Source organism: Lactuca saligna, chromosome 8 (genome assembly GCF_052625555.1).
Source record: "Lactuca saligna cultivar CGN05327 chromosome 8, ASM5262555v1, whole genome shotgun sequence".
In the NCBI taxonomy this organism is placed as follows: Eukaryota; Viridiplantae; Streptophyta; class Magnoliopsida; order Asterales; family Asteraceae; genus Lactuca; species Lactuca saligna.
The window spans coordinates 74,508,518-74,532,623 of NC_136424.1; the positions used below are offsets into that span (position 1 = coordinate 74,508,518).

Here is a 24,106-nt window from a genome sequence, read left to right on the forward strand (position 1 = left end):
TTGGGCGTTCCTTTTATGCACGCTCTCGGTTTAACGAAATCTACGACTTTCGTTTACATCGCTAAGGCTAAATATCGTTCTATCTTAAATTCATATTTTACGTCACTCGACGTCGTGCCGGTTCTGTCTCGAAACTTCGACAGGTCATAACTTCTTCGTTATAACTCGGATTTTGGCATTCCTTATATCTCCGAAATCCTTGTTTCGACCACTACAACTTTATGCAAAGATATCGGGCGTATCTCACACTTTAATTTTGACGCTTATTTCATTCTTAATTCATTAAATTATAAAAATCAAGAAAATAAACACATAAATCACATAATTCACAAATAATACATTCTTATTATTTCAAGTTGAGTTACAAAGGTTAACCTAGACTATTACATTGCTAAAAATGGCAAGCCCAGAAACACGGGCGTTACAAGTCGGTTGCAGATTGACACATGTAAACGCACCAGTAACTTGGTTGTAATAAAACATATCATTGTGTGTAATTTGATGAGTAAGTACAAGCAAGCATTTGGGTCAAAGTTTATCTGTTCCTTTTACCCCATGTGGATAAAAGCGATATATGTGAGCCCCTCAATGGTTTAATGATGACACCCCTAAAGTGCTTGGACTGGTTTGATTTGTTCAATTAGTTGGTCGTCATAAATTGGAAATCAGGAAACAACATATGGACAGATATAATGATTATAATACATGTCTCACTCCATATGATATCTAGAATAGAGGAATATATGATCACTTATCTAATGGACACGTCATTGATTGGATCAGAGTTCGACAACGGCTTTATGAGCTACGATTAATAGTTGGGTTGTAGAGTCATACTTGCAATAATAGTTATTAGACTTATCCAAGTGGGAGACTGGTGGATTAGATGTCTAAGCCCATAACTATAATTGTTATGTACTTGACCTGAGAGAAGCATGGTCCATTTAGGGTGCATGGCATCGGAACAATTGGATAGATAAATGAGAAAAATGGTACTTATGATTTGTTAATATATTATAAGTTCTAATATATTAATATGAAATAATATTATTTAATTAGTATTGATCAAGAATTAATTTGGAATTAAATTTGTGATCAAAAGAGACTAATTAAATATATGGTGATTGATTATGTAAATCATTCATTCTTATATATGTGGGCTTATGATCCATAGTTCTTCATGTTGGGCTAAACCCCTGTGGTGACCCATGGATACTCCATGGAGGTTTTAACCCATGGAGCATGAAGAATATGGAAGGTCATGCACATTAGGGTTTACATGGTGTAACCCTAATTAAGCCACACTATATATAAGGACCCCTCTAGTTCATGAAATTGGCACTAGTGCATACACAAAGAGGGCTAGCCGATTTTTGGTACAAGTTATTCCAATTGTTGGTGGTGTTGTGTAAACCATTTGAGGTGCAACACTTGGGGCACTAAGCTCTTAAAGGTTCAAGACTTCAATCTCCATTAAAAGGTATGTCATCTACCTAGAATTTTGTAGAATAGTTGCTTCATAACATGTTACTTAGAATGATGCTTTGAAATTTTAAATACATGCATGTATAATAGAGAAAACATAGATCCAAAGCATATAGGGTTGCATGTACACCATAGGAGTGCTAGTATGCTCAAAACCCAACATAATCTTCATCAGGCTCACCGAGTTGTCCATGAAACTCGCCGAGTCCTTTCAGTACTTTCTCCATTCAGATATTTATAAGCCATCCTAAAGCTCCATATTGTAGATCTAACCTCCTAGGGTATACTTCCTACGTAAAGTTGCAAGCTTTACGTACATGCAAGGTGCTAAGGGCCAAAATCAAGCTAAAGAAGAGGTTCTAGGTGAGGAAAAGGCATTATTTAACTAAAGGTTGAAGCTTTATGACTATAAGGACTAAGATGAGCCTAGATTTGAAGTTGGAACTTCAAATCATGCCCAAAACCCGAAATGAATCACCAACATGCTAAAATGGCCCTAATCTCAAGCATGGAGAGATCTAGCTAGAAGGAAGTCAAGGTAACAACTTGTTACCTTCAAAGTGATGCTAAGATGGAGTAGAATTTGGATCCACAACCTTTCCTTGCTCCAAGTTCTTTGGTCTTCAAGCTCTTCTCACCAAGATCTACCTTCCAAGCTTAATAACACATAAATATCGAGAGTAAATACGATTTAGGGTTTCTGAGCTCAAGGGGTGATGTAAGGGAGGCTAAGGGAGGCTAATGACCATTTAAATAGGGTGCAAAACCCTGGAAATTAGGGTTTCATCCTCCAGCTCCAACTCATCAAGTTGTGTCCTCCAACTCGTCGAGTTGGTCACTTAAGAAACGCGGCCAAATCTTTTCCTACTCGACGTGTCAGGGCATCCAAATCATCGAGTATACCTTTCAAAATGAATGTAAGACTATAAAGTTTATACCCGAGAGTCGAGGTGTTACATCTGGAACTTCCAGAGAAGCTAAGTTGGATCCATAGTACTTTTCATGTCTCTCAGCTGCAAAAATGTTTGGTTGGTGATTCCGCAGTGGTTCCATTGGAGTACATTTAGGTGCATGATCGCCTAAATTATATAGAGAGACCAGTGGCGATCCTTGACAGGAGGACGAAGACTCTGTGAAATAAGGTTGTGGTCTCATGAAGGTGCAGTGGCAACACTGAAAGGGTTCATAATGGACATGGGAGCCTGATGACGAGATGATGGAGCACTACCTAGAGTTATTTGCGGCGACAGACTTTGAGGACGAAGACTAATTCAAGTGGGGGAGAATTGTAACACCCAATTCTATGCATTTCTCATTTTGACCCTTATTACAAAAAATGCTTACAAAGTTGGTCCCCTTGGCAATTAAAAGAAACGTGCAGGTTCTGGCTAGTACGATGGGCGCACTTTTGGTACTCTGGGTGTAAGTGTTCAGACCACAAACCCTAATTTTTAGGGTTATCCCTTATTTAAGTGTCTTTATTGACTTAAGACCTATCCCCTCATTAGGCTCATTCCCTTTACAGATCCCCACGAAACCCTAGCTTGTTGTTGAGTGTTCTTGAGCTTTGGTGGTTAACTTTTGGTGTTTTTGTACACTTTAAATAAGAATAAGCTTGGTGTTCGAGCATTGATTGGATTAGAACTCTTAGATCTAAAGTTTTCATCAGTTTTGCTAGTATATAAAGGTATAAAGTTTCTATCTTGATGACTCTATGTGTTAGATCTAGTCTAGGGTTTTGTTTTGAGCATATTATGGTCCCTTGAGTCATCCTTGTGATTATGAGCTACTCCATGAGCTTAGATTGTTATATCTTAGCATTTATGAGGTTGTTGATGCATAAAAATGTCATCTTGATGGGTTATGATTCTTCAAAGTTTTGTGATTAAACGGACATGACTCTGTGCATCGTAAAAAGTAAATTTTTTGATAGATTACCTTTTAGCCTAAGAGATCTAAACGAAAGTCATAGTAGTCGTTAAATCGAGAGTATGCATATAGAGAACACCCAGATCTGACTTCGTAAGAGGAAATTATGATTTTTCTAAATTTCAGCGCAACAGTGTGCAACACTGGTACCGAAATTCACAAGGTTGATTGTTGAGAAAAAATCTAAACGAGAATTGAATATATCATTAATAAAAATCCGTCAATATAAATAAAATTAAGAACGGACGTCAGATAAGAGAGTTATGAATTTTTAACGGACTTTAACAATCTAAGCCTATTAAAAATATAACTTTACAAAATAAAGTCAAAATTATCCCATAGAGTCTAAATAAAAGTTGTAGATCGCATCGATAGCTACACGTGGATATAAAACTCATCTAAAATAGAGCTCGCCTAAAGAAAATATGAGTTTTCTAAGATTTTATAAAAAATCGTGTAATCGTGCACACAAACAAGATGCACGGTGCGTGTCGAAAACCCACGAGATTGCAACATGTGTTACAACTAGATGAACGCCACATCATCACCTCTGATATAGTGCATAGAGCATACCGACAAGGTGCACGACGAGCATTGCTTTTTCGGGATATAAATACCCGCCTGCGTATAAGTTTTTCATGTCTCACCCCTACACTCCCTCTCTCTCTATCTCTCTATCTATCTATCTATCTATCTCTATCTCTCTCTCTCTCTCTCTCTCTCTCTCTCTCTCGATATTCTTCGACTTATAGCCATTTTACCATTTTACCATAGTTTCTAATATAACAGTGAAGCCCTACGATCCCTGAGTACCAGACAAGGAATAGCCTTCGAGTGATCAAGTGAATGCATAGTCCTCTGCATGAACATGATTTCAATGTAAGTATTAATTAATGTGTTAAGTATTTGTTAAAGAGTTCATATGCGAGTTATATTCTTATTGCATGGAATATGTGTTAAGAACGTATTATATATTATATGATATGTGAACCAATTATGGTTCTATATGTGTTAAGATATATATCTATTATTTCAATATAATAATTATAAAAGTATCATTAGAGGGAAGGATAAAAGTTTATTATTACCTAAATACTTTGTATACATTGAAGTGGGATAGTGTTGTCTAAGCAGAGTTAATACTAGGAATTAAGCATTGTAGTCTTACTAAGAGATAAGATAAAGACCTAAAAAAAGAGTTAAGTGTAATGGGTAGCATTATCTTAAGAGTACAAACGAGACATGAATGGAGAGTAGAATTCTAACATCCCTGTCCGAGAGTCTGTATTAGGCATAGTCTATTGTCCGAGAGTATGGATTACACATAATTATCTGTCACTGGTCCGTAAGTATGGATTAGATCCAATTATTCATTCTGGATCTGAGAGTATAGATTAGATATAATTATTTATTCATAATTTGAGAGTATGGATTAGGTAAAGTCATTCATTTCCAAATCCAAGAGTATTGATTATCTCGTTGTATATGATTGAAATGCGAGGATCGACGAGATGGGGTAGATTGCTTATATGTGAAATATTTGCATTAATGATATTACATGTTTTAAGATGTATATGTTATAACATTGTGGGATTAAAATCCTTATGTGCTCACCAAGTTTTCCAACCTGACCCACTCAGTTTCTTTATATCATAAGTATCGATACGAAGATACTTGATGTTTAGTTCCGATAAGAGAATAAAGGAAATATAGGTCATTAGATATTGTAAGGCCTGTAATATTTTTGTTATGCTTGTGTTTCTGTATTGATGATAACATCTTAAAATTATTAATGAAACATATTTCTTCGGAAATGCATGGTAAGAATATTATCACATTATTGAGAACAAATTCTGCATTATAATTCCTTAAAAATTATACTCTGAATAAAATAAACATAATTAAATCGGTTTTTTTTTTGCCATGAAATTGAGAATGTCACACCATATACCATCAAACTTGTTGAAATTGTTCACATTTTACCATTGTAACCAACTAATATTGGTTACAAGGGTAAAATATAAACAATTTCAACAAGTTAGATGATATACAATGTACAAAGAAAATGACTAAATGTAAACAAAATTAAAAGTTCTTTTAAGAACCAATATTTGCATGAGAACTTGAGATTTTTTTGGCCAAATTTTTTTAACACCAACACCACCACAACATCCCTAAAGCATCGTTTAAGTTAATCACACCATAATAAAAAGTGATGCTTTTTTTTATGTAATTTGCATATATGTATATTTATAATAGGGGTCATTTTCTTATTATTAAACTAGAATATCAATGCATGTAGGGGTTTTGTTCGTCTTTTTAATAGGTTATATGTTTATTCAATTCAATCTAATCGGTTTTTATACTTCTAAAATATTAATTGAAACCGAACTAAATAAGGTTTGGGTAAATCGATTTTAAAGTTATTTTGTTTGGTTCTCGGTTAAATATGAATAACAAAAATCAACACTTCAATTATATTAAGAAACATCTATTTGTCAAAAAAAAATAACTTAACAAACAATTTCTAGCCAATTGTAGGTCAAAAAAGCAATGGAAACTATAAATGTGTGATGTGTATATATACACGCTAGTTTATAACCCGTGACACTCACGGTCATAAAATTAATTAAACTTTTATAATAAAAACTTAAAGTTATTAATCAATTATTTCAAATAAATTATTTTAATAAGTTATTAATTAAGAAATATTTTTTAGTTATATAAAATTCTAATCGTTGATTTAAATAAATACATGAAATTATATCACCTTATATATATATATATATATATATATATATATATATATATATATATATATATATATATATATATGTTTTGTTTTATTTTTATTCTAATGTTTTTAATTTAATATAATTGAAGTGTGAAATTTAAAATGAAGAAATAATTATTAATTTAATGTAATGTAATTAGAGTTAGAAATTTAAAATTTAAAATAGAGAATTAATAGGTTGACATTTGATATGATATGTTATATATAATATTAATAAGAATTTCTAATATTAATAAACTTATTCATCTATTACAATAGAAAGATTACAAAAAACATTGTTTTATTATTATTATTATTATTATTATAGTGTGATTGGCTTAGATGATGTACCACACATCGTGTGTAGTATTAGTTTTGAAGAAAAATGACCGGAAAAATAATCTAAAGTTCTCACATAAATATTAATTCTACAAAAATTAATTTTGTTTATATTTAATTTATTTTTTTTACAGTATATACCGTCTAATTTATTAAAAATATTCATATTTTTTCCTTATAACTAGGTGGGGAACCACCACGTTGCAGGGGTCAAATGCGATAATTTTTTACATTTTTTGTTCTTTGTAAATGTTATTTGGACAATAGCATACCTCTGCTAGAAAAACATGAAATGATCTCTAAGTCTAATGGCTCAAAAGTCAAAGTCTAGGACCACACCAGTGGTTTCTGTAACTTCTTTGACAAATTTAAGCTCTTTTTTAAACAATCTTATATTTAAAAAAAAATCAACATTTTTTATTATTATCCTAACTATTATATAAGAGGAATCTTAGTCAAAAGTTGAAAGAGGAGGTAGAATTATAGTTTTGTTAATGTGATAGTTGGATAACAGTAATCATTTAAGAAGAGGCAAATCTTTCCTGTTGCCAACTAATTTACATGTATATATATATATATATATATATATATATATATATATATATATATATATATATATATATATATATATATATATGCCCACACACATTTCTCATCTGTTAAGACCAACTTTCTTTAATTTATAAATTTTAATGATGCCACAAAATGATTTTGCATTAGTTTTCTTCCATATAAACCTTGGCAAAATGTAGATATTAATAGAAAAGTAGTAGTTTTTACGTTTCTATTATTTGACTGATGTATCCTTCTCGATTATTTACTATCATAACACGACTTTTTTTTTGTTAAATAAACAAAGCAAAACTTTAGTATGCAATATTATGAATAAATACATGAAACCAAGCATAGTAAATGAGTAAACTATATATAGTTTTTAGTAAAATTTTTTATAGAATCATGGATCCCTTTTTCCCCAATTTTCATCAATGGGTGCACCACTAAGATGAAGGTTGTTAACTTCATTCCTAAATCGGAATTCTAAAGGTGTCAAGGCTCTAAAACCTGTTCATGTACAATTTCATTATTTTTTTGTGAAAAAAAAACATTATTACAAATATAGAAATCAAGTATCCATTAAGACTTTATGAAGTTTTGACTTTTGACCTCATATAATTTATGCATTTGTGTGGAGGGAACATTCTTAACAGCTTTTTGTTGTTGCCTTGGTCCATGAGTATACATGAGATATGAAGATCGAATCTTAATTATATACAACCCCAATGTATACACCTAGTAATCATAGGTTGTTTGCATTGGTCCTTAGATTCTACAAGAGTAATGTGATTAATTTGGGTGAGAAGGTAATTACAACTACTTTACTAAAAAAATTAACTATAAAAACGGTATGCAATCGTAGTTTCATCCAAAATTGTTAAATTCAAAAAAAAAAAATTAACTATAAAAACATTATGCAGGGGCATTTTGGTCCAAAACTGTTAAAATCAATTTTCTTAACCATAAAATAATATGCACGGGTACTTTCATCGAAAACTGTTAAAATATTTTTTTTTAGTTTAAAAACATTATGCATGGGCAGTTTTGTCCAAAAATCCTCAAATCAAATTTTTTTTAACTATAGAAATAGTATGCATGGGTAGTTTGGTCCAACTTTTTTAACCACGAAACCATCACAATAACCTGTTAAATATAAAGAGAAGTTTTCAAAGCGAGTTTATGGTTGAGAGATATACTAACCTGTACTTTTATCTTTTTATTTAATACAGGATTTTGAAATTAAAATGAAACTGGAACCAAGGGTTCTTCTTTAAATACTCTTGTCTATAACCATATTTTTTGCAGTAATAAGATTCTACACATAAACATCAAAACAGAATACTAAGTATCATATGATTCATATTCATAATTAGATACAAAACAAAAAAAGAAGCTTTGATTGTTAACGTGTGCCTCAGCGACATCCACATTTTTGGGAAATACTTTGAAAGATCCAAAATCAATAGACCGAAAAATTGTTGTGATTCTGCAACATATTATACAACAAATATATTCCCATCATTAACTTAATAATAGTTGTAAATAATAATAATCGAACTGAACAAATAAATATAGTTGGCGATTAAGATACAAAAGAATGAACCTGTAAAACAACTTGCTTGCAAAGGTGTGTAGGCTGCCTACACATTAGTCATGTCCTATTTTATCCGGTTCTTATCCTTGCTCGCCACCTCATCTTTTCCTTTCCTGCCACGTGTATGATGAATAAGATATTTATCAATATTCTATTTCTATTTCTACTACAAAGCCAATAATTACTGCGACATGCTACATAAAAACTTTCAATTTTTCGGGTAAAATTTGACATCTTTGTAGGTTGTTTACAAAAAATATTTTCTTTTTAAAGATTGGGTTATGAAAGATAGATAATATTTTGACCAATTAACGACATAGTCACTGGCAGAAATTATAATCTGAACAATTTATAATGTTGGTCAACGTTTCATACGTTTTGGTCAAGGGATAGATTAGGGTTTTATTGGTAAACATTGTACCTGAACATTAGAGAAAACGATTGATTGGATGTAGAAACCTTTGGACCCTAATCTATCACCTCCACATTCAAGAGTCGCATTGCTTTCAACCCCAGATTTTATGTATTTTAAAATCTTCTCAAATTGCTCCGAGTCGATCTAAAAATTGTACATGTGTACGTTAAGCCAGGTTTGTTGGTTTAATACATTAGTCATTCTATACAGATTAAGTAAAAAAAGAAACATTCATATATCAAGTGCTAACCCATTACGTCCAAAAAAAACCCGAAAAGCAAATACCTTAGGGCCTTGTTCAATACCCTTTTGGAAAGGATCACCAACAATGCGTCTTTGAGCACGTGCTCTTGATTTCTCTATAAACTCATCGTATACGTGATCATGAATAAAGGCATGTGAACCAGCACAACAACATTGGCCCTATATATTAAAATATTTAGCACATTCATTTTGAGAGCAAAAAGATTGAAAATTTTAAATCTAAAAAGTACACACTTGATTGAAAAAGAGGGCAAAGTGAGCTAGTTCAACAACCTTATCAATGTCAGCATCCTCACAAATGATAAAAGGTGATTTCCCTCCGAGCTCTAAAGTATATGGCTTAAGATTGCTTTTTGCAGCCAATTCTTGCACAATTTTATCGGTTTCAGTTGATCCTCTAAATGCAATCTGCAAATGAAAGCATTGAATTATCAGATTTGATGCAAATGAGCATAATATAAAAGGATTTAAATATTTTAATACTAATTATTTACCTTATCAACATCTATATGGCTAGCAAGAGCTGTTCCAGCAGTTGGACCGAATCCTGAAACTATATTAAGAACACCAGGAGGAAGACCCGCCTACAGATAAAAGCCAATTGAACTATACTCCAAAAACATAATGTTTTTTTTGTTGTAATATGTGCTTCCAAAAAACAACAAACAAAAGGTCTAGCTATTTTTCCCATATATAAAATCTTATGGTACCTCATGGAGCAATTGTGCAACATAAAGAGCAGTCAATGGAGTTTGTTCAGTTGTTTTTAAAACAATGGTGTTGCCACAAGCAAGGGGGGACCGACTTTCCAAGCAAACATAAGAAGAGGAAAGTTCCATGGAATGATCTGTCCAACAACCCCAATTGGTTCATGCAGATTGTGCACTTGGTAAGGTCTGTCTGTTGGAACCGTTAACCCATGGATCTTATCCAAGAATCAGTCAACTCAGTAAAATCCATCACAGGAGAATAATATGTTGCCAAATTCCAAAATCATAAATAGAAATTGTAGAAAACCTAGAGTACATCATCTTTATCAAACCAAACACAAAACTGCAAATACATTGAACAGAAACGGGGAAAAAATAAAGAAGAGAAAGATACGTACACCCTAATATGATTTCGCTGCACGTTGTCGGCGACTTCAAAGTCTAAGCTATTTAAAATCCGAAATTAGAGGTGAGATACCTGGAATTCGGAATTCGACCGTCAAAACCCTTTCAAATTCGTCGAAACCTACATAAGAATGAAATGAAATTAGAACCAGCCAGCCGATGCAAAACCGGAACGAAGCAAAGTGTTGTAACCGAGGAACAGTGAAGCGGTGGGTTTCCTGGACCGGTGGCAGAAGCGGCGATGACACGAAGCCTTGGTGGAGCGATGACGATGAGGTACACCGGTATTGGAAGCTGAATCGAGGATGGTGATCGCAAAGAGCGGGAGGCGACGTCCGAGATAGGGGAAGTGGAGGCTTGGGGGGATGCGACAGACCAACAATATTCGACAGATGGAACTAAACCTAGCGAAGCCGGATTGGGGGTGACGTGACAGTGAAGAATCGGAACGCGAGATGGTGGTGGAGGCGTCGATGACCCAAATCCAGACGATCTATGCTTTTGAGGAACATCGAAATGGGAATATGACTGGATGAGAAAGCAGGTGGGGGGAAGATAAGGCAGAAACGACGGGGAAAGGCGTGGGAATGACACGTATCAGCTCCATTTTTATCTTCTAAGGGACCAAATTGTCAACACCACAAACTTTAGTGCCAAAAATCTGAACAACTCAAAATATGAAAAGCTACGGGCCATTTTTGCAAAAAAAAAAAAAAAAAAAAAGAATGTTCACTATTCAAAATGGTGCTCATCTTTAATATATATATATATATATATATATATATATATATATATATATATATATATATATATATATATAATTTGAAAAAATAAAAAGAAAATATATATGAAATCTATACAAACTCTATTAAAATAAAGAGCAAATAAAATTGTTATATAATAATAATAATAATAATAATAATAATCTATTTCATAATATTTCACGTATTTTCAAAAAAAAAAAAACGGGATTTTTTATTTTTTATTTTTTTTTTTTTAGTTAATTCAAGTTCCGAAAATAATATTTAAAATTTTTTTTTGGATTTTTCCATTTATTTTGCATTTTAAAATTATTTTTACATTTGGTCTCACGGTCTCACAAAATTAGAATGGTCTCAAATGAACCTCAACATATATATATATTACAAAAATGGTTCTTATGATTTGCCAAAAGTCACAAAGCGAGTCTTTGATAAAAAATTTTACGAATATGATATCTGTGGTTTCCAAAACTTGCGTGAATGACCCTTTTTGCTAACGTCTTATTATACATAATTTGATTTTTATTAATAATTTTCATTCGTTAACATAAAAAAAAACTATTTTTATGTGTTTATTTTTATATATTTATCGGTATAATTCAAGATGGTTAACCTTTTCTTTTGTTCATTTTTTTAAATTAAATGGTTTTTTATAAACTTTTTGGTTTAAATTCGAGTTTGTTTACGTTTCGAACAATAAAAAATAATGATCACAAACAATTAAACGAACAATAAAAAAAATATTAGATGATATTTTTTTCACAACTATAATAAATAAAATTATCATTTTCATTTACTACCGTTTCGTCAAACAATATCATATTTTAATTTTATTAATTATCAGGGACATTAACTACATAAATATTACAATTATTACGTGGTGCATTCGGTGGAATATATGCATTAAGTCGAGCATTATACAATATTTCCCATCCAGCGGCACTTTCTGATCTGTGGTGACGCCAAAGTGACAAAATTGTAGGCATTGGATGTAATTCTTGTAAATCAACTTTGACGTAATGGCCATTATAAACGAAGGCGATAACAATAGATCTATGATGTGAAATATCTTGCGGACCATGCCAAAGTGGAAAACATGTCGACGAACCTTGTTTGTCTAAAAATAGACAATTACATCATACTTATTAGCGATGAGAAATCCAGTATCCGGCATAATCAACCAATATTCACTTTGTGCAGAACCAAATCCAGTGAAACTCAACGAGTGTTGTACGTTGTTTATGTCATCCTGAAAAATCATTAAATATCGTCCCCAATTTTCTAATAACTCGTTGTATAAGTCTAAGTGGATTTGACGCCAATAATTTTGACTATACCCGAGGGAGACAACTATTGCCCGAAATCCACAATTTCCATCTCCCTCCACATCTTCAATGTTTGTAACGTATGGATGAAATTCATTTGGAATTTCACTCATAAGTGAATTTGAATAAAATGTTGAAGGTTGTTGAAATGAAAATGTATTGTGCCTCTCTGGTTCCTGGTTTAAATCAAACTGATTAGACCCATTATAATCTGACATAGACGTCGCAAAACTATGTCTACGAGGATATTGAGTCGTTGGATCTTGAGTAGGCGGAACAGTAGGTCTTGTTTGTGTACTCAACCGCGGACGTCCACTTGGTACTTTGTTTTTGTGAGAAGTAGGTTGTCGAAGCGAAGTTGTTGATGGTGAAAAAATATCTTTTAACTTCCGCACCCAACCGAACTTACTAGATCTTGATTGTTTTTTCAACTATGTGTTAGACGTTTGGCCTTCAACGTCAACATCATCATCTTCTAGTCGGATGCATGGATCTAAATTAAATTTTTTCCAAAATTTATGAATGGAATCAAGTGGTATTGGATTTTCATTTTTTAAATATACCACTTGTTCGTGCGCACATGGTAGCCCGTGACTAGTATGCAGTTGGCATCCACAAATTTCAAGGAATTTGATTTGTTCAAATTCCTTGAAAATTATTTCAAGTGCATAAATTGAAACATTACCAACCAAATATCTGAAAATTGGATGGACGAAACAATGTCATGCAATAATCATGCTCTGTCCTAAACTTGCTTTGATTGCATAGTCTTGAGACTGAACAGCATCATAAATTCTTGGTAATACCATCGCTAAATCTGATTGTGATGAGTCCAAGTATAATTTTACTTTGGCATGCTGACTCTCCACTCTATTGGTTGTGTAATTCCCAAAAATGGAGAAATACGTCGGTCCAAACAGATACAAACTTTTATTTATATTGTGTCAACCACGTTTTCTTCAAGTAAGTAATAACTTCTGAAACATAATACACTTACATCAATTTTGAATATATATATATATATATATATATATATATATATATATATATATATATATATATATATATATATATATATATATATATATATAAACTAACAAATCTAAAAGATATGTTAAATTTACCTTTATAGTCCACCAAAATGTTTTCAACTTGTAAGAGATTGGAATTGTATGCTTCCTCGGTTTCAGATTCAACTAATTTTTTCCAACCTTAATAAAAGGAGGTCCAACAACGACGATGCTCTAAAAACGTTTTGTATTTTCTCTTAATGCTTGTATTGATATGCCATCTACAAAGTAATCCTTTAGCTTCTGGAAATACATTATTTCATGCGTTCATGCAAGCCAAGTCTCTATCCGTGACAATTACATGTGGAAGCATGCAACTATCTATTGTTGATTTTAAACACTCTAGTGCCCAAGTGTAGTTGGATTCTGATTCCTTATGCATGTAGACAAATGCTACGCAAAAGGCCTGATTAGTTGGAGTTACACCAACTATTTCAAGGAGGGGAATCTCGTACCTATTTGTTTTGTATCTCGCATCCATCAACATGACATGTGGGCATGACTATAATAGATATAGCCATTCTCAGCCAAGAAAGACATAACAACTTGCATTTGAGTTTTGCCATTATTCTTCTTCATCCTGAATTTTTGGCGTGCATTATATATAGTTGGAAGAATATATAAATTTTCTACATTTTCCTTCTTTAATGTAGATAATATATCTTTTGGTTTCACATTTTTTCTTATCAAATCTTCCACTAATTTGGTTTCATCTACATAAAGACGTCTTGGATATGGGTGACCTTCTAAATATAAGGCGGGCTCGTAATTATGCATTTCACATATGACTTTTAATGACCAACAATTATCTTTTGATGAATATTTGCCTTTTAGTGCAAATGGACAATTAATTTTTTTGGTACCAGTATTTTTTGTGGATGTTTTTTCACTTTTGTATGTACCGTTGTGATCACATTGAAAAAAAATATTTGAGTTAGCAGTAGATCTTTTTATTACAATAACGTAACCAAGTCCACACCCCGTATTTTGCACCCAGTCTATTAGTTGCTGACGAGAATTAAATACCTAAAAAAAATATTAGATACAAGTAAACATATTGATTAATAACAATATTAAAAAATCTAAAACTTTATACCATGCTAGTTTCAAATTCTGATGTGTCACTGATGAAGTAAGTATTTTCATTATCATCATCTCGAGGTGCATTGTTTGTATGAATATCATTAGCCTAATCAATACATACAAGTATAAATATGTGATATATAAAAACATAAATATATATGAATAATAATACACGGACATACCTTGTAATTTAACTCATCAAACGATGGCAAATATTCTGACCAACTCATTTTCTTTTACTTATATAGCATATCGTTCTTTAAACTATCGTACAATGAAAATGAAGTTTGGGACACATTCATTTATAGTGAAACTTTAGGCATGAAAAAGAATACTATATAAATTATAGGGTAAGTTAAAGGATCATAAATGTAAATATAGTTATATTATTTTGATTTGATTGTAGTGGTATTCATTTACACCGCACTAAAATAAAGATAGGATATTTATTGTAAATGTAAGGTAAGTTAAAAGACCATAAATGTAAGTATAGTTATATTATTTTAATTTGATTGTAGTGGTATTCACTTACACCACACTAAAATAAAGATAGTGTATTTATTGTAAATGTAAGGTAAGTTAAAGGACCATAAATGTAAGTATAGTTATATTATTTTGATTTGATTGTAGTGGTATTCATTTACACGCACTAAAATAAAGATAGGGTATTTATTGTAAATATAGGGTAAGTTAAAGGACCATAAATGTAAATATAGTTATATTATTTTGATTTGATCGAATCGTTTACACCGCAATAAAATAAAGATAGGATATTTGTTGTAAATGTAAGATAAGTTAAAGGACCATAAATGTAAGTATAGTTATATTATTTTGATTTGGTATTCATTTACACTAAAATAAAGATAGGGTATTTATTGTAAATATAAGGTAAGTTAAAGGACCATAAATATAAGTTTAGTTATATTATTTTGATTTGATTGTAGTGGTATTCATTTACACGCACTAAAATAAAAATAGGGTATTTATTGTAAATACAGGGTAAGTTAAAGGACTATAAATGTAAATATAGTTATATTATTTTGATTTGATCGAATTGTTTACACCGCAATAAAATGAAGATAGGGTATTTATTGTAAATATAAGGTAAGTTAAAGGACCATAAATGTAAGTATAGTTATATTATTTTGATTTGATTGTAGTTATATTCATTTACACCGCATTAAAATAAAGATATGATATTTATTGTAAATGTAAGCTAAGTTAAAAGACCATAAATGTATGTATAGTTATATTATTTTGATTTGATTGTAGTGATATTCATTTACACGCACTAAAATAAAGATAGGGTATTTATTGTAAATATAAGGTAAGTTAAAGGACCATAAATGTAAATATAGTTATATTATTTTGATTTGATCGAATCCTTTACACCACACTAAAATAAGGATAGGGTATTTATTGTAAATATATGGTAAGTTAAATGACCATAAATGTAAATATAGTTATATTATTTTGATTTGCATCGCACTAAAATAAAGATAGGGTATTTATTATCAATGTAAGGTAAGTTAAAGGATCATAAATGTAAGTATAGTTATATTATTTTGATTTGATTGTAGTGGCATTTACACCGCACTAAAATAAAGATAAAGTATTTATTGTAAATATAAGGTAAGTTAAAGGACCATAAATGTAAGTATGGTTATATTATTTTGATTTGATTGTAGTGGTATTCATTTACACCGCACTAAAATAAAGATATGATATTTATTATAAATATAAGGTAAGTTAAAGGATCATAAATATAAATAGAATTATTAGTTTTGCCTAATACGAATACAAAATGGAAAAGTGAGGAATGTTATTATCTTTTAAAATAAAGAAGGATATAAACTGAAAATATTACATCCATATGTGTATACATGCCTGAAAAAGTTGATATATATATATATATATATATCTTTACTATCTTATAAAAGAAATCTAACTATTTCTAAAAATAGATTGATTATAATAATAATATTTTTTTAAGACGTCCAAATGATGAAGCTGATAGTACAAGTAATCATTAATAAAATAATATTAAATTTTAACCATATTTTGAATTCACATATTTATCATCAAATCTCCTTATATTTCTCAACAATTTGATATGGTTTCCTCAAATCTCGGATTCATTCAAATTTTGAACCCTTTTAGATATCCTTAAATTTAGCATGTTGATTCAAATATCCCTCCAATCGCATATACCTCTTTGTTCCCTCCTCTACTATAAAGTCCACCGTCCAGGAACAAAAAATGACTTCATTTCCCAAATAACACCATAGTTTGATTATTTTGTCTTCGACGTGTACTTTCTTTTGTAACATAACATTTTTGTAGAGGAAACATATCACTAAAAGAATTTACACGCCCCGCCGCTTTGCGCGGGTGCACTGCTAGTATATATATATATATATATATATATATATATATATATATATATATATATATATATATATATATTTATATATATATATATAAGTATTTGTATTAAAAAGAATATAATTAACACTGAAATCAATATATAAAATGAAGGACCTAATGTAAAACTTATTTATATTGCAAATATACAGGGCTTGTATATTATTTATATTAAAAAACAAAAGGACTAAAACTGAAATTAAAATATAAAACGAGGGACCACAAATGTAAAACTTATGTATATTGTTGAATTGTAATATAATGATTTAAGAGGATGTAATGATTTAAATTGTTTTTTTTTTTTAAAGGGAATTTCCCTAACGAGGGTTTCCGGGCCAGCTAATGATTTAAATTGTTATTAAGAAGGTGTTTGGGAAAACTTTTTAAGCCTAAAAGTTCTTTTTGTAAAAGTTCTTTTGAGAAAACAAAAAACTTAAAGTGAGTTTTAAAAAGTGTTCGGGTAGTATTTTTTGACTTTTGAATATGATTTAGCTTTAAAAATACAAAAGTTACAAAAAATCACGCTTTCTTGACTTTTGAAAACTCACCATTTTCTTCTTTACATAAAGTTATTTTGAAAAGAATTTTTGCATCTTCCAAACATCTTTATAACTTTTTAGAAAAGTTAAAAGATCTTTACAAAAAGTTATTTTGAAAAGAATTTTTACATCTTTATAACTTTTTAGAAGATAAAAATCATTTAAAAAGTTTTCCCAAATACCCTCTAATAGTGGTTTTGGTTTTGACCCAAATTTTAGGTATCTTTAACAACACCCTCGTTGGGCCCTTGATGGTCAAAAGTAGGGATGAGCTTTTGAACCGCCAGAACCGGAACCGGACATAAATTAGTAGAGCGGTTCGGTTATCGGTTCTTGACTTTTAGCAAAACCGGTTCCGGGTCTACCACCGGTTCGGTTCTAAAAAAAACCGGTTAAAAAACCGGAACCGGCTAGGAAGTCTAAGAGTCGATCCATGCAAAATCTATTTTCAAAATAAATTGACTATATATTGATATATCCTAAATTCAAAATCTAGTCCGTGATTAACCTAAACACAAAACGGCAAGTGCAAAAATCGGCAAGTGCAAAAATCAATTTTTGCTTGGGGCTTAGGAAATCACGATCGATAATCGACATTGGAGAAGCCAAAATCAAAAATCGATTGTTGCTTACTGGGTAACAATGGAGAAGCCAAAATCAAGTAATTGGGTTAATACAGAAGATGAAACTCAAGTAAATCATTGTTGCTATTGTTGCTTATTGTGTAAATAGGGACGATCGGTTGTGCTTGTTTTTTTGTTTGTGAGTTTTATTTTATGTATGTTGAGGGCCCATGCTGCATATTGACTCATTTTCCCTTTCGAAAGATACAAACATCAATGACCAATATGGGAAATTGTGAAAAGATTATATTTTCCTTATTTTAAATTGTTAATCATTTAAAGTTTTGACATACAGAAAGGCAGAAAGCAGTTACTGCAAAAATGTTAATCATTTAAAGTTTAATATTATGAATAAATTAGAGTTCATGTGAAGCCATATGCACGTTGAATATCGAGTTCATGGCATTAATGCACTTTGATTAATATGTTGCCAATAGAAGAATAACGGGGAATGTACCAATATTAAAACAAATTAGTCTAGACGTGTCTTATAGGAGTATTTAAGTTAACTCGTTAACTTTATTTATTGTTATTAGTTTTAACGATAATCAACAAAATGGTTGGTTAATATTATGAATATAATTCAACTCAATCTAAGTTTATTCAGCAAAATTAAAGAAAGTGTGTATGAAATTAGATCAGAAAGTGTGTATGAAATTAGATCAGCAAAATTAGATCAACAATCTGTTTTGGTTGAAGTCCAAGTGCTCTTGCAAGCTGCATTTTTCTCTCAGGTTAAAGCTTATTTCCTAACTCAAAGTTCCTCTCAAGTGTCTTTTTAGGGATCAGCTTTTGAATCAAACTTCTTTGAACTCATTTTGCTTGATGATATATAATATTTTTTTGAACTCATTTTCCAAATGTAGGATTATGAAGATGATTTTATTGGTGAGATACCACCGGTAATTAATAATATTAGTGACGGATCCGGAAAAGAAAACGTGCCAAAGCCAAGTCCTAAGAAACGAAAAAGGAATGGAGGCGTGCGAAAACCAATTACTAGCAAACGAGAAAGAGCAAGGAATAATGGTAAAGGAACCGCTCCTTGTTGGGTAGCGTTCGAGCCGGTGTGGATTATAGAGGATGATGGTGTTGAAAGGAAAAGTGTGGAATGTATTTATTGTCATACAATACTTAAAGCCGATACGGACCGCAACGGGACGTCTAATATGAACAAACATTTGAGGAATTGCAAGTTAAACCCGGACAACAAAGGAAAAAATGATAAAAAAGCAAGCCGAATTGAATTTTAAGAAGGAACCAAATGGTGAGACGAGTGTACAAACATGATGACAGTAGGATCAAACGAGCATTACTAGGCCTTTTTATCGTTGGTGAACTACCATTCAAGTATGTTGAAAATGAAGCATTTATTGAATATACTAGCGCGCTTAATGGTAGGGTGATCTTGCCTTCTAGACATAAAATTTCCCGAGACGTAGGCAAGTTTTACTTAGATGAGAGGAATAAATTGTTCAAGTATTTTAGTAATGCAAACACCGCTGTACACTTGACAACCGACACCTGGACATCCTCTTGTAAAAAGGTCAATTACATGGTTGTCATGACCCATTTTATTGATGACGAGTGGGTCATGCACAAGAGAGTCATCAATTTTAGGGAGATAGATACACATAAAGGTGAAGAAATTGGACGAGAGTTACTAGCATGCATACATGGGTGGGGTATGAAAAATGTTATGTCAATGACCATCGATAATGCCACGTGTAAAAGAATCCATCAATGAGAAGTTAATTGGATAAGTTTAATGAATTCTTTTTTGATATTATACGTTAATAAGGAAAGGAAGACAACGACACGACAATTGAATTTTTGGTTAAAATGTTTCCTATGATTTACGACGGTGGAAAACATTTCCACATACGGTGTATAGCTCACATCCTAAACCTTATCGTGAAGGTTGGGTTAAAATACCATAACTATCATGTGGAATGTGTACAAAAGGCGGTGAAGTATATTAGAGGTTCAACACAAAGGATTAAGAAGTTTAAAAAAGCGATCAAAAATGTGGGTTTGGAAACAAAGAAATTTTTGTGTGGCGACTCTCCAACCCGATGGAACTCGACATTCGAGTTGTTGAAAACCGCCTACGAGTTATGGGAAGCTTTTGTGGAATTTGGCATCAAAGGTATTACTTTTCTTATTTTGTTCCAGCACATTTTATTATTGTGTCCCTGTTTTTAAAATAGCATAACTCACTCATATGAAGTCGGAATCACTTGATTTTTTTCCAACATGTAGCTTAGTATTTATACTTCAGTTTAGAATTTTACAAATCATATTTTGGTTAAAAATTAAATTAGATACAAGCCTGGAAAGATAGCATATCAATGCAACATTTTTTCTGTTTCAGCACATTTTATTATTGTGTACCGGTTTTTAAAATAGCATAACTCACTCATATGAAGTCGAAATCACTCGATTTGTTTTTTCAAAATGTAGCTTAGTGTTTATACTTCAGTTTAGACTTTTACAAATCATATTTTGGTTAAAAATTGAATTAGATACAAGCCTGGAAAGATAGCATATCAATGCAACATTTTTTCTGTTTCAACACATTTTATTATTGTTTACCGGTTTTTAAAATAGCATAACTCACTCATATGAAGTCGAAATCACTCGATTTTTTTTCAAAATGTAGCTTAGTGTTTACCGGATCGTATGGACTTCGAGGCGATAAAAGAGATGGTGGATTTCCTTGAAAAGTTTAAGACGAAAACGGAGAATGTTTCGACTTCAATAAAACCTTTAGTCCATCGATTAATCCGGGAAATCTTAGATGTGCACTTACATCTTAAAAAATGGTCAACGAAAGTCAACTTTGTTCATTTGATACCCAACATGAAGGACAAATATGACAAATATTGGGGCGAGTATGCAAAGATGAGTGATTATGTTTACTTTGCGATCTTGCTAGATCCTCCAATGAAGTCTCAGTTATTGTTGTATACTTTTAAAGAAATGATTGGTTCCAAGGATGAAAAGTTATCAAAGTCGGAGATAGAATTGAAAGCATATGAAATGCTTTATGAGGTCGAGAGGAAGATTGAGAAATTTTTTAAGACCTACGTGGAAAAATACAACATGAACGGGTCTTCTCAACAACAAAGTTCTCAGCAAGTCATTGATTGTGATGATGATAACGATTTTTTTGGCAACTTCCTTAAACTCGGATGCGTTGGAAAATGAATTAATTATATATTTGAAAGAGCCCCGGGTTACGTACAACAAAAGTTTTGATATCCTAAGTTGGTGGAAACTTAACGGGTTAAGATTCCCGATAGTTGCTCGAATGGCAAAAGGTATTGACTTTTTTTTTTAATATTTCATATTTCTTTTAATAACTAATGATGTTACATTTAACAATAATATAATTTTTAATAGATATTTTGGGGATACAAATCTCAACTGTAGCATCAGAGTCCGCCTTTAGCACAAGTCGTAGAGTTTTAACCGACTATCGTGCTAACTTGTCTAACGTGATAGTTGAAGCTTTGTTGTGTACCCAAGATTGGGTTAGAAAGAGTAGAGAACCTATAATAGACAACGTGGATGACATTTTAAATGATGATGAAGTAACTATGGGTATTTTGTACTTTCAATCCTTGTTATATTTTTATACGACCTTTATATTTTAGTAAATGCTAACAACATTTTTGTTTTGTGTTTATATAGAAATCGATGAAGCTTTACACAATGACAAAGCAATGGGAAAGAAACCAATGGAGAAGTAGATGATAGTTAGAAAGAATTATTTTGGTTTAAACTTGATTAGTTGCATTGTATTAAAATTGATATGTGGGGACGAGTTTGTTTTTTGAACACGGCTATGTTTTTTTAAAACTTGATTATTGAATAATATGTTTTTTTGAAACTTGATTATTGAATATTATGTTCTTTTAGAAGCCAACTTAACAACATGTAAGTATTATGAATTGCATCTAAACTAGTTGTACCTAATTTTTAACCGAAAAAATCATTAGTTTCACCTAAATTTTAACCGGTTCTTGTTTGGAAAAATAATCAGAAAACCGGAACCGGTATTGGAACCGGCGGTCCGATTACCGATTCTTATACTATCGTACTACCGGTTCCGATTCCGAACCGATCCAGTTCCTGTCTGAATCCGATCCGGTTCCAACGCTCATTCCTAGTCAAAAGTCAAAAGAAACAACAAAACCACCACAAAAAATCAAAAGAAGCAAAAGTCAAAATAAAAAATCCCCTCATCTCATACGCATACGGAACCCAAATTACATTTAAATATAGTTTTTCAAAATCCCCTATAAACCGCCCTTTCTATTCCCCATTCGATCTCACATCTCTCAACTCATTCACAGCCAAAATCAAGCCGTGAGCAAACCCTAGAATTTATCGATAAAAATGTCGGCACACGGGGGAGACGGAGGACTAACTCATGAAGATGAGAAGAAGCCGATAGATCAGGCGGCACACATCAATCTCAAGGTTAAGGGTCAGGTAATAAGGCGTATGATTTTTTTTTTTTTGGTATTTCTAGTTTGTTTATGTTTGGTCGTACTTTAAGTCTGCCAATATACTTTTACATCCGTGATTGCGTAATCCTGTAGTGTTTATTCGATTTGGTTAAATCATTTACTCGGTCAGTTCGTTGATCATTGTAGGCTTTTACTGTCTGTAACGGCTTGTTCATATCGATTTTAAGAAAATAACCTGTTTTCCATCTTAAATGATACAGTCGAAACTCGAAAGTAGATAACGAAACGATTACTATTTCAGTAGAAAGATATGTGTCCTGTTTTGGTACGCGAACATGGTAGATGTTGAATTATTTTTCTCGTTTTGTTGCTGTTGTAGGAAGGGAACGAGGTGTTCTTCAGGATCAAGCGTAGCACACAGCTGAAGAAGTTAATGAATGCCTACTGTGATAGACAATCGCTGGATATGAACGCTATTGCTTTTCTATTTGATGGGCGGCGTCTTCGAGCTGAACAAACTCCTGATGAGGTAGTTTAAATTGCAATGGTTTTTTTTGTTTGATTTGGAAAGCTGCTCATGATACTTATGATTGTTATTGTAAACACAGCTTGAGATGGAGGAAGGTGATGAAATTGATGCAATGCTGCATCAAACTGGAGGTGGGATCTAAATGCAAACCTTAGGTTGGATATGAATTAGAATAGAACTTGAACAGAAATGGTTAGTGTTAGTGTTAGTATTTTGGTATTTTGAGTATTTGTGATTTTGTATCTAGGTTTTACTGCCGGTTATTAGTAATACGTTGAATAGTTTGAGTTGATGGGAATTATTTTTACATATGTTTTATTTATTTTCATAGCAGATGTTTGTTTTTATTTGGGTGCATATCGGTCAACCATTTTATATTCTGTTTTGATTGTTTTGTGGATGGTGGTGTAGTGCTGAAACGCGGTTTCTTGATAAGAATGATATGTTTGTTACATTTGGTCTTGGTGTCCCCCATGCACATATACGAGACGAAGCTGACATTCAAATGAATGTGGAGTGCAATACTAAAAAATTCTCTAATTCTTAAATGAACATTTAAATTTATTTTATTGAATTTTATAGAATTAAATGTATTGTGAGAAAAATATATATATATATATAGTTGTATGTTTTTTTTTAAGAAATGGTTAGTGGTTAGAAGTTAATTTGATTATGCTCATAGGGACCTTCAATTTATGAGGCTTCTATTCCTATCCAAGTTGGTTAGATCCATATTGGTCATAATAGTGAATTTCATTTTTACGATATGGGTTAGTCTCATATTGGCCATAATAGTGAATAATAA

General features: G+C 31.7%; 1 protein-coding gene and 1 pseudogene across 2 annotated transcripts; one reads left to right on the plus strand and one right to left on the minus strand.

Moving 5' to 3' along the window:
- Window positions 1-8,344: 8,344 nt before the first annotated feature.
- Window positions 8,345-14,938, minus strand: LOC145009767 (aldehyde dehydrogenase family 2 member B4, mitochondrial-like; annotated as a pseudogene). The gene is made up of 13 exons (XR_013663849.1): window positions 14,891-14,938; window positions 14,722-14,814; window positions 14,583-14,651; window positions 12,588-12,731; window positions 12,366-12,479; window positions 10,381-10,407; window positions 10,065-10,291; window positions 9,849-9,938; window positions 9,628-9,762; window positions 9,376-9,513; window positions 9,097-9,234; window positions 8,685-8,788; window positions 8,345-8,567 (listed from the first exon to the last, which is right to left on the minus strand). The product of XR_013663849.1 is annotated as an aldehyde dehydrogenase family 2 member B4, mitochondrial-like (transcript).
- A 7,675-nt stretch (window positions 14,939-22,613) lies between these two features.
- LOC145013198 (small ubiquitin-related modifier 1-like) lies at window positions 22,614-23,593 on the plus strand. The gene is made up of 3 exons (XM_078972002.1): window positions 22,614-22,794; window positions 23,152-23,301; window positions 23,381-23,593. The coding sequence occupies exons 1-3, from the start codon at window positions 22,699-22,701 to the stop codon at window positions 23,441-23,443; spliced, it is 309 nt and encodes a 102-aa protein (XP_078828128.1). The 5' UTR covers window positions 22,614-22,698; the 3' UTR covers window positions 23,444-23,593.
- The last annotated feature ends 513 nt before the right edge of the window (window positions 23,594-24,106 follow it).

Coding starts and splice junctions, on each gene's coding strand:
- LOC145013198 (XM_078972002.1), top strand. CDS start 22,699: ATGTCGGCACACGGGGGAGACGGAGGACTAACTCATGAAGATGAGAAG. Junction 22,795..23,151: donor ATCTCAAGGTTAAGGGTCAG/GTAATAAGGCGT, acceptor TTGCTGTTGTAG/GAAGGGAACGAGGTGTTCTT. Junction 23,302..23,380: donor CTGAACAAACTCCTGATGAG/GTAGTTTAAATT, acceptor TTGTAAACACAG/CTTGAGATGGAGGAAGGTGA.